Below are 12,232 nucleotides of genomic sequence, written 5' to 3' on the forward strand. Positions count from 1 at the left end.
AATCGAGTGACTGTAGACCTTTTAATCTGCAATAAACACAGCTCATTATTTCCATTCACTCCACCCCCTCCCTTCTGAGCTCCTTCCAAAGCCACGCCCCCAAAACACATGAACGCGCGACGCCAAACGCTCAGGCTGGAACAAGACGCATTTATTACCTGAGACGAGTGGAGAGGAAGGAGCGCAGTACATACAGTGACATCATGTCAGAATCACATGTAATAAAATACTTTATCACTATGAATATAAACAAATAAGATTTATTTTAGTACTCACTATCAAGCTAGCATTTCGATAATGGTAAAGTTTCATTCGGTAACGAGCTATATTTATAAGGCAAAACTAAAAACAGGTTGCATTGATACACGTTTTTCCATTACCATCAGTTACACTGTGATGAAGATGAATTTCGTGTAAGATTCATAACATATACGGTGTTTTGCATGTAAGAGTTTCCATGATGAAAACATTGTTGACTCTAATGAAGACTAACGTACACTCCGAGTCCGGAGACAAGTACTGCATCGTCGGTTCGAGGACAGGTCCGGGGTTGAGGGCGAAGCAGAGGAGGTCGTTCAAGAGCGCGGGCAGGGTCCGAGGAAGTAGTTTTTGCCTTGTTTGCCTTCGCTGACTGCATATGCAGGTGCTTTGAGCTGAATATTTCCGGGAACGGTGACGTGATGAGTGCACGCCGGGCAGCGCGCGCAGTGGGGCTCGGGGCGGGCACGAGACATGAAGGCATCTGATTGGTTCTTTACATTCGCACCGAATGGCAGTGATTGGTCAGAGTTTTTACTGTCCTGCAGCTGCTACAGAGGTCTGATTTTTTTCATTCCTTTTTCTAAACACATAATGTATTGACTACTATCAGGATGGAAGGACCATTTCACCCAGTATCAAAAAAAGTGTTTCTGAACAGGATTACCTACCCTACCTTTAATGCTCATTGCTCAAAACTATTCAAAATACGACGCGACCCCCCACAGAGTTCGCGGAGGCCCCCTTGTGGGCCGCGACCCCCCTGTTGGGAACCGATGCTCTACACCACTCTACAGTAATTTGAAAGTGATTGCAGTACCAGTTTTGGCCACAATCTTACATACGGTTCCTTTAAGTGATGTTTTATTTAATTCATGTTATATATCATGCAAGTACAGTTTTTTTTTAAATATACTTTTAATATCTGAAGTTCACTGCAAATGCACATTCAGTACAAATAAGCACAGTCCATTTCCATAATGAAATTTCATAAGGACATTTTTTCCAAGGACAGACGTGTAACCTCTTATGTCACCATGCTTTTGTGTCACAGTTGACAGTGTTGAGTTTCATAACATTGGTGTTTTGTATGAAGTGTTTACACATTTTGAGCCTAAAGGCTTCTCATTGTGTGCTGGTCAGGAGGGATTGATTCCCACTGCGTTAGATGTGCTGAAAGTGGCTAGTGGCCAGAACAAATTGAAATAGAGTGGTCCATTCTCTATTCTGTCTGAAGCGTCGAGTCAGGCTCTCTGAGGAGCAGCACCGCACACAGGGATGAAACGAGGGAGATGAGCTCAAATCTAAATCCACACCTCACAGGAGCACTCACCCCATTCACAGCACCGGTGTGCTGCATTCTGTGTGCAAAGAAGACCATTACCAGCTATTAGGAAGCAGCAGTACTGCTGATATGGCTTCATTTTTGTTTTTCACAGGGCATCATTTTCATTTACACTCTTAAAAATAAAATTTCCAAAAGGGGGTTTTCAAAGCAATGCTATAAACAACCATTTTGGTTCCCCAAAGACAATTTTAGTGAACAGTTCCTAAAAAAAAAAAATCTTTTTCTTCTGCAAAGAACTTTTTAATCCTAAGAATCCTTTTCCACTATAAATAACTTTTTGTGCATTGGAAATGTTCCATGGATGTAAAAGGTTCTCCATTGATTCACAGATGCCAATAAAGAACCATTTACACAGATCCGCAAAAATGACAAAAAAAAGCTGTATTCTGTTGCCAGGCCATTAGATGGCGATGAAACACTATAGACTGAACATGTAACACGCATGTGCATGACGTCATCGTCTTCAGAGGTTGTTTTGTAATGTAGGGATCCTCTGGAGGCAAGTTTGTAGAACCCAAGTGCAGTTTATTCAAAAGATCCAAAACAAAGGCGTGGTATGGAAAACCATGAAACATAAGACTCACCGACAGCAGTTACACAAACAAAATACAAGACCAAGACACATGACACACATGACAAACATGAGGGCTTAAATACACAAACTAATTGCAAGACAAGGAACACCTGTGAACAATGATCAGCCGATTAACCAATGACTAGACACATGGCAGGTTCACATGACACAGGGAATCATATGACAATGACATAGAAACATGACAATGACATGAACATGAACCAAAACCAAAACCGTGAAAGTTTTCAAAAGTTTGCGTTTTCAGGCACCCAAAATGCTGTTGTCGTGTAAATGAACCGCCAAACGCATAAAAAGTTTTATGTTTTTAGTTGAAAAGGGTGTCGTGTAAACAGCCCCGAGTGTATGCACTTTATAAGAGGTGTCTGATCTCTAGAGAACGATTCCTTGCATTTGTCAGTTGGTTCATGCAGGTCTGTGGTTGTGTCTCCAGCTGAGTTTAATCACCTGTGTGGCTCTGATTTTCTAGCTGAATTTCACCTGTGTGGCTCAAGCAGATTTGCTGCTGATTTTGGTGTGCTGATGCAGTTGTGAGCCATTTTTAACCACGGAGGGTAAGCTCCCCTCAGGATGTGCGTTGTGCAACAGTGTCTTTAGGGATAATGAGCAGCCAACCGAGCTTTAATTTTGACACCTGCCTGCCTCTATTTATTTCATTGTCTCAGAGTTAAAATAGGCACAGCATTCCTCTGCTGCTGAGAACAGCTGAACAGCTGATATAATTAGATTTCGTATTTAAATTTTTCACTCTCACAACCGAGTAGTAAAATGGTATTCAGTTACAAAATATATGCCATGATTACTTTATCATAAAGTAAGGGGTAATGTACAATCAGGTGGTCATTACTGCAAAATAAACTCTAACCTGATTATCAGGATCAAGTCTTGAATCATCCATATGGGTTCATTTTGACTGCTCATTCCACTTATGGCTAGGATGGATGGATGGATGATGGATGGATGGATGGATGGATGGAAATACTACTGGCGTAAACCATCTACAAAGCAACCCTTTCCTGTTCTTGAAGAAAGCGTGGAATAATCAAGCTGACTTATTTTGTTCATTTTAATTGGTAGCATGAGGAGCAGGGCAGAAAGATCTTGTGCAATCAAAGAGGCATCAGTGTCGTAATGTTTAAGAACTGCGTTTTGATTATAGATGAAAACACTGAAGCATCATTTGCATATGAATACACTGCGTTGCTGCTAATGCAATTCAATTAGATGTAATGTATGAATGATATTAGCATAGGCATTTTAGCTTTTACTGCAGCGAAAAGCCCTAGATAATGTAGGATTATAACACAATTTTTAAAGGGAAGAATCACTATTATTATTGCTTATGGGTTTGGGATTTCAAAGAACGTATACATTTAGTATACATTTAGGCATGTAACGCATCCCACACCATTTATACTATGGACATGAATGATACCTCAAATCATGCAACTTGCTTAAGGGAGGTGTGCTATAATGGACAATAAAACAGGTCAAATAATCCCATAGATTTACTGTTAATTAGGGACGCAAACCATCTTTGGACTCACAAAACATCCTTCTCAGTATTCTTGGAACTGAATCGCATAACACCCCGCTAACTACCCACAACACCCTAGCATATGGTGGGGTGTTTTACACTCACATTTTCTTCAAAATATGTCAACATATTACATATACTTCAAGCAATAGATAAATATATACATACCGTATACTACAAGCAATTAACATATACTACAAGTAATAGATTGTTTTTCCTTATTTCCCCTCATTAGGGTATGAAGATTTTAGAATTTTATCTTCAGGATATGTTACGTTGACACCTGGGGTTTGTTGGAAACTCAAGTGAAGACCAGGAGACTTGGATATATTTTCAGTATATTAAACCAATTTTTTTTTTACCATGTTTTTCATTAACCATGTTTGGTTCCCCAAAGAACTGTTTATCGAAAAGTTTGGTAAGAACATTCTTTATCTAAAGAACATTTTTCCCTTCTCTTTGCATAGAGGAACACTCAAGCGATGTTAAGCGAGAAGTTCTTTCCGGGTTATGGCACCAAATCTGTTGCAAATGTCTGAAGTGAAGCCCAGGAATCTCACTCTTCATCAGATTCTTTATTTGGAACATGCTGTTTGAAGCTGCAGTCATCCAGCCTAGCTAAAGAGGCTATACATTGTATTTCTATAGGCATTCAGTGGTCCTTAGTGGTGTTGTCACAGTACTTAGGTGACGATGTTAAACAAAGCATGAGGGGAAGTTAGCAGTTAACCTGAATCATTTTATGTACATACTGTACACACAGCTATGTCATCGTTTCTGTTATGGGATCTGTTAAAGTCCTTCAAAATCCCTCAAAATTCACTCCTGAGACTGAGTATGTTCAAAATTATTATTTCAGAGGGGTTCAAATCCCAAAGTATATTTATCAGTCGGCCGAACACAATCTTATGGCAATTTTTAACCATTTTACCGAATTGGTGGCTAATTCGTATGTATTCGTATGTTTTAATATGATCTGCATTCTGCATACACCCCAGAGACGGGTATGTTTAGGGAGTAAAATAGTTACGTTTTCCCGTGAGATCGTGTTGGTTGGCCATATGTGACACTAATGTTATAATTATTTTTGACCTCCCATGCCCTGGGCAGAATAATGAGAAGCTGATAACAAGCGAGTGAGGAAAAAAAACATGTTACACATATTCATCGTGTGTTTGTGTTTGCTTTTGCACGTGTGTCTGTGTGTGCTGTCTCGATCACAGAAAGGGGCCAGTGAAGCCAGAGGTTCTGCCCATTCATTGGTCAGGAAGGAGATCTAATCGAAGACTTCAAAGGAATAACAGCTTGTCTCCAAACAACCCACTTCTGAACCTTGTCAATTCAGGTGATTATTCTCAGCCTCAGTGCTCTGGAGGAAGAAAAGGGCACATACGCACACCCGGCAGGCATCCAGCTGAGAGCAGATCTGGAAGGAAGTTTAGGTAGGAGGGGGTGTGAGGAAAGACTATCGGTGAGACCCAAGAGAAAGAATATAGATTATAGTCTACCTTTTAAAGGGAACCAAATTATTATATTATTATTATAGTAATATGGATATTCTATGGATTTTTCTCTAGTAGGGCTTATGTTTTAATTTTATAGAGTATATATAAGGTGAAAAAGCATCTTTAATTGTGTTAATTCCTCATGCAAAAAAATGAATAAGGAGATATTTGATTCCAATAAGTTGTAAGTTCATTTGATTCCAATTCAATTACATTCAGTCAGAGCAAATGCCTCCTAGAGACATGGCAGTGAAAAACAGCAAAAGCAAGAGAGAAAGAGAGCTGTATTTGTGTGATGAAATGTGTGTTTCTGCAGGTCTGTATGAAGAGGACAACCAGTGGATAACTCAGATCAACAGACTGCAAAAGCTGATCGACCGTCTCGAGAAAAAGGCAACAGACTACACACATGATCTCTCAGTATAATGCTAAATCTCTATCTGTCATCACTCCTTCTCCTAATTCTTCTATTGAGGCTAAATCTCACAAATCCCACATATATTTCACTCAAAATGCAAGAGAAAGCATTAATAAATACACACACACAGCCTATCATTTAAATTGTAAAGTGTCTGTACATCTTGGTATTATTTAGTTTCTTGAATTTATGCTGATTTAAATAAAACAAAAAGTACTGCATTACAGTAAATCTAACTATTGAGAATAATGGGAATTACATAATAATAAAGAAATACCCATGTTCTATGGTAATAAAAAGGTTATTTTGTTTTGCATTGAAAACAGATTTTTTGTAATATAGTAATGAGAATGAGATTATGCCGCATTACTTTGATCATTGTGAGATTTTTTGCATTACAGTGACAAGCATTTTGGGGGGAAATTTCCTTTTTTCCTTTTTGAATTTGAATTTCATCTCAGCATGTTGTCATGAGATTCAAAAACGTGGAAAAACTAGCTTGTTTCTAAATTCACAGGAACTGCGTTTGGAGCCAGTGGAAGAAGAGGTGTTGGAGAGCACCACCAAATCAGTGAGTAATTTATGATCACCCTGTCTATTAGCATATTCCCAGAAAATCATTTACACAGTGACCACAGACACCTGTCGTCGAAACAGCGAGGATCTGAAAACTAGTTCCAAGTTATTGCTTTTCTCGGTCTATCACTCTTCCTCTCTCATTTGGCTCTGCCATCTTTTTTTGCGCAGTATTTTCAGAGAGCTTTTCTCTCAGCCTCACAAGATGTTGTTGTCAGACATTAAATAGGTGGTTTGTGTGTGATTCTGTTTGTGAAAGAGTGGCACCCGGACCCCTGTGGAGACTAGCTGTAAACACAGTAATGCGTGACTGCCGATAGAGGCACAATACAACATTATATTGGACATGCTGAAGCATAAAATTACACACAAGTGCGTAGTTTCTTTTTTTTTAAATAACACTCCCATCCAATTTCACATGACTCTTAAGAGCAACTCGCAGACATCCTTTTCACAAGCAAATGGGTGATCTTTCTGGGATTTCAAGCAGTCGGTTTATAATGAGCGATATTTCAAGTCTGATTCATTGCATTTGTTATGTAGTCACGTTCTAATACATCCAAATGAGAAATCATTTATCTCTCTAATATCTATGAAACTCTATTTCATGGTTAAAGTTAAATAGCCTATCATCCATTTGTCATTTGTCAGACTGACATTCACTAGCACAAACTGTATGCATGGAATGACAATTTCAGCATACAATTTCACATCTTTATCATTTCATCGCTTTGTTCATGCTCATTTAGCATTCAAGTCTTACTTCAGCTGTTTTTATGTTCATTATGATCAAAGATCTCATTGATTTGAGGATACTTATAAAGGACACTTCGTACTTGGCATAACATTCATTTGTTGCAGATAAATATGGGAATAGTTTGTTCCCCGATTTCTGTGTATAAAGATAGTTTGTGAAAGATGGGAAATGGCAATAGCAAAAGCACAGAGCCTGTGAAGAGGTCAGCGTTTGCTGCAGGGTGCGAACTCTCACTTACTGTTCCCTTCAGCCACCTGTCAACAACCTATTTTAGAAAAAGCAGCAGCTATTATGATGCACGACTTCATGGCTTCACCTGACGCTCAATGAGTCACAGCACCATTGGTGGACATTTTAGTCTTCCCGTTTGTTTGATCCTCCTGGATTCAGTTTTTGGACTCCCTCATATTTTTATAATATTGTTGATCTGACATCTCTTGTCTGGGACTCAGAAAGCCATGTAAATCATGATCATGATTTTGGAACATTGATAACAATAATAATACATGTTTCTTGAGCATCAAATCAGCAATATTGGAATGATTTCTGAAGGATCATGTGACACTGAAGGCTGGAGTAATGATGCTGAAAATCCAGCTTTGCCATCACAGTAATTCAATTTCAAACATTTTAAAATATATTAAAACAGAAAACAGTTATTTTAAATTGCAATGATATTTCACTGTTTTGATTGTGTTTTTAATCCAATAAATGCAGCCTTAGTGAGCATAAGAGACTTCTTTTTTTAAAAACAATAAAAATCTGACCATCCTTACTGATATTTTTTATAATAATTTTATAATATTTCTCCTGCAGTGCTTCTCAACCCTATCACTTTGTCTTTTTGGACTATTTTTTTGCTTAATACTTTCCCCATATTATCTCTATGTTTGAAAGGGAATATTTCATAAATAATCAGTCAGAATAACATCTTAAATCATGGTTTCATGTACTGCAAGAGAAAACTGATCCAGGAGCAGTTTCGCACACTTTTATAAATAACCCATGGTCTGAATCCTATATGAGGCATCTTTTCTGACTGCTGTTCTCTGATGGGCTGCTCTCTTCTGTGACCTTCCTCCCAGCACATCCTGATCGTGCAGAGGCAGCTGTCCGTGCTGGAGGAGGACGTGGAGGAGTTTCGTCTGGCTCTCAGGCAGTACACTGAAAATGCCAGCGCCCAGACCGGCTGCCTCCAGTGAGTACACACTGCCACTGCATCTGGGTTAATGACTGTTGCATTTATACAGCTTCCTTTGTGAAGTCAGTCTAGGGACGTTCTCCATATTAGGCAAATCAAGTAATTGGTATTTATATCCATGTGTTTAAATTCGATGAATCAGATATTACAGTTTCTGAGTTTGTGGAGAACTGTGGATCAAGATGTTTTCTCCATGATGGGTTTCTAGGAAAACCGTGATACCTGTAATTCAACCATGACAACTCTCAGAAGAAACTTAAACAACATTTTATTGATAAGAGTAAAATGTACATAGGCTTTGTTTTGGTGGATTAGATCTTCTACGCTGCTGCTGCTGTTTCCGTAACATGCACATAAATATAGGGAATAGGATAATTGCTGCTGCAAGGACAGTAGGGAGAATCAGATCTAGGCAGGTGGTGCTGGGGAAGGAGGGGGGCTAGGAAATTCCTATGGCACGCTGCACCTATAGTTAAACCAGTTCGAGATGGAAATAAATAGGTTACATTGATTGAACAAAAAGATTGAATAGTCATGCCGCTGGATTTAGGAGTACCAAATAGGGGGTGGTGGTGGCGCAATGGATAAGACACATGCCTTTGGTGTGAGAGACCCGGGTTCGAATCCACTGTGAGACACCAATGTGTCCCTGAGCAAGACACTTAACCCCTAGTTGCTCCAGAGGCGTGCGACCTCTGACATATAGCAATTGTAAGTCGCTCTGGATAAAAGCGTCAGCTAAATGAATAAATGTAAAATGTAAATGTAAATTTGCTGTGTGGGAGAGTTTCATGACTGAATTATGTATTTATTTCCATTAAAATCCAATTGAAATATTTAAGCTACAACATCCAGTTTCTCACGTGTCATAGCCTGTGTAACGTCAGCAAGCTTATGGTCCGTGAATGAATTGCAGCTTGCTGCGAGCATGTGGCCGTGTGTTTATAAGCCCTCAGTCCAGGTTTGACTTTTAACTAAATGTCAGTGATCACGTCAGGTAGCAGTAGATTTCTCTGGAACATTCTCCCAAAAAAAGTGAACCCCTTGTCTGGTTTAATCATGAGTTTTTTCCTAATTGGCTAATTAGTGGGAATGGCTTGGATGAAGAGTTCTACTTTAGCTTATTAGATAATTGACTTGCTTCAAGCTCGTCAGTTCAAATGACTCACTGACAAGCTTTCACGCCAAGAACATTGAATGAAGGATTTGATGACTTACCAATATTCTCATTATTTTTAATGAAGGGAACGGTTCATCCAAAAATGATAATTCTGTCATTATTTAATCACTCTAATTTTTTTCTAAACTCGTAGAAATGTTTTCTTTTTCCTTCTGTGGAACACAAAATGAGATGTTTTGTAGAATGTTCAAGCCGCTATTTTCCATTCAGTGAAAGGCAATGTGGGCTAGGTTCAAAAAACATCATGAAAATATCAAATTTCAATTGTATTAAATTTGCACTTGTAGTGTCCTTCAAATATGAATAGTGTATTTGAAAAAACTGCACTTGGAAATGTTTTTCGAAATAAAATGCCATTTAAGTGTAATTAAAGAGTGTTAACACTATTAACACACTTAAAGTGCACTTTGAAATAATGTAACATTTTTACCAAAAACTTTTAAATCATTATGTTTGAATAATCTTTGTGTTGCTTTAAAGAAGTACACTTAATCTGATGTGTTGACTAACATACTAAAGCACATGTAAAGTACTTGATTGTAATTTTATTGCAGTATGTTATTCAGTATTACATTTAAAGTTAATATATTTTAAATGTACTAAATTGCAACTTTATGATCACAAATATGTAATAACAAACATATATAAACACACAACATACCAAGATAATTTACATATTAAAAGAAGTACATAAATGCTTGTCAGTACATTCGGCAGTATATTTAACCATATTTCAAAAACAGTAGAAGTTTATGACATGACCAGTGATAGTAATCCTACACTGGCTCTGCTCTCTTGGCAGCGTTGCAGTTCAGCGGCTTGCCAATGAATCCCGCTTCATACTGTACGAGTTCTGGGAGCAAAGCAACGTGTGGAAGAAGTAAGTCACTCTCTCATTTTCACTGATTCAAACCACTTTTCATAATACAATCCTAAAAAGTCCTTAATGCAATCAATAGTAAAAAATATTAAACTTGTAATATAACTGCCTGAAAAGTGTTTTTGTTTTCTATTTATAGTCATCTGCAAACCAATTACAGTAAAACCTTTCAGAGAGGCAATGTGGATTTCTTAGAGACGCCAGAAATGATGACGACTATGCTGGTTCCAGGTGAATTACATACAAATTCTCTCTTAATAATAATATAATAAAATATAATATATTAAAGTTTTTTTTTTTCTACAGCGTCATGGTGGGTTCTCAACAACAACTAAGATAAATGAGAACCTCACAAGCCAAGACTGTCATCAGGAAGTGAGCACTTGCATTCATATTTGCTGTATAGTCATAGTGACTAGCACTTGCTTTCCATGTTGTTACATTATTAGCTCTATATGAGTAGTGTACTGTAAACTATAGATAATATCAAATAAAGCAATGAGATCTTTGTATTTATGATAGCACTCCAATCCCATCAGAGTTGCATAAGCTATGTGTTCATCTGTGGCGTGACAGTACAGTGATGTGTGCTGTCAGTCTGTCCGTCTCCTCACGTAGTGATGTCACTGTTCACGAACACATCAGAGTCTCTGACACGGACGTTTCTTATGTAGTTTGTCAGCTTTGAATAAAAATATGAAATCAATGTGATCAACCACAATTTTCGTCTTAAGTTTTGCCAAGTGAAGGTAGTATCAAGTGGTTAATAAAGTTTCTAAGCTGATGCACTGGTTTGTATTTTATTTAATCGTTCTTGAGATTTTTCTACATGTACCCATATGGAGCTTTGAGATGGCGACAGCGTATGAAAGCTCTTTTTGGTCCACTGAGAGAGAGCACTGATTGTGCTAGACTATTTCCCAGAGCCAGATGACTCATTGAGTCCTTTTATGACTCAAGAATCAACATTGCCATCCAGTGGATGGAAAGGCTCAGGATTTCATGATCTTGTGCTCCAAAATTGGTCATTTTGTATTGACAAGCAAAATGTAACAAAAAATTAAAAATACAGTGTGGTCCAATAGTCTGAGACCCCTATTCAAAACGCTTAAAATATTTCATTTTTTCTTTCTTAAAATATATAATATAATATAGTCAGCATAATGATAAGCCAAAAAGCTGAACTGAAAATCTGACCATTTGTTTAAAGGAGTTCACAAGGTCAAATGTGCTCATTTTAGTGGTCTAGACATTTTTTTCTTTGACGTACTACTAATCGTGTTGTTGTTGTTATTTTCTTTATTTTCGGGTTTAAATAAAATTTTGCATACCAGATTTTTTCACCCCAAACCAGGGTTATTATTGTTAACTAAAACTAAAACCATAAAAATCATTACTTGAAATAAACATCAACTAAAATAAAATACAATATAAAAATTGCCAAAGCAATTGCATTGCATTGCTAATTTTCATTTAGTTTGTTGAAGTACTAAAATGAACTAAATACTAAAACTTAATTAAAAAATATATAATATATAAACATAGATATAAAAAAGTCAAAAACAACCATCAAAATTACTAGAACTTTGCCTAAATTTAAATTAAAATGTTAATTAAAAATATTAACAAAAACTATAAAAGCATATTATACTAAAATAACACTGGCCTAAACCTAAAAGAAAAATAATATTATAATATTATAATTTAACTAAATGTTACAATTATAGAAAGAAAAGCAGGCATTATTTGCAATCCAGTTAATCACATTCCTGCTTTCTCTCTAATTCTTATAACTTTAGTGTAGAAAAAAATACTATTTAAATGGTTAAGTATTCATACATTGTCAAAGTATTGAAATAAATTAAATTTTCATAAAAAATGGTGATGGTACTTCAGCCTCAGTACTGTTGAAGGGAATTGAGAAGAATATGAAGGGAATTGTCCTGAAAAGAATGTCAATGCCAAAATCATCTTAAAACA

At 37.1% G+C, this 12,232-nt stretch overlaps 1 protein-coding gene across 1 annotated transcript in view; it reads left to right on the forward strand.

The window, feature by feature from the left end:
• Positions 1-11,052, forward strand: part of necab1 (N-terminal EF-hand calcium binding protein 1) — a 36,853-nt gene extending 25,801 nt beyond the window's left edge. Inside the window, exons 7-13 of the mRNA XM_082185245.1 lie at positions 4,963-5,080; positions 5,557-5,633; positions 6,176-6,229; positions 8,077-8,189; positions 10,175-10,252; positions 10,392-10,483; positions 10,559-11,052. Coding sequence (XP_082041371.1) covers positions 4,963-5,080; positions 5,557-5,633; positions 6,176-6,229; positions 8,077-8,189; positions 10,175-10,252; positions 10,392-10,483; positions 10,559-10,587 — 561 coding nt within the window. The 3' untranslated portion in view covers positions 10,588-11,052. The remainder of the gene's footprint in view (positions 1-4,962; positions 5,081-5,556; positions 5,634-6,175; positions 6,230-8,076; positions 8,190-10,174; positions 10,253-10,391; positions 10,484-10,558) is intronic.
• The last annotated feature ends 1,180 nt before the right edge of the window (positions 11,053-12,232 follow it).

The sequence above is a fragment of the Leuciscus leuciscus genome (genome assembly GCF_965113295.1).
Source record: "Leuciscus leuciscus genome assembly, chromosome: 12".
NCBI classification, from domain to species: domain Eukaryota; kingdom Metazoa; phylum Chordata; class Actinopteri; order Cypriniformes; family Leuciscidae; genus Leuciscus; species Leuciscus leuciscus.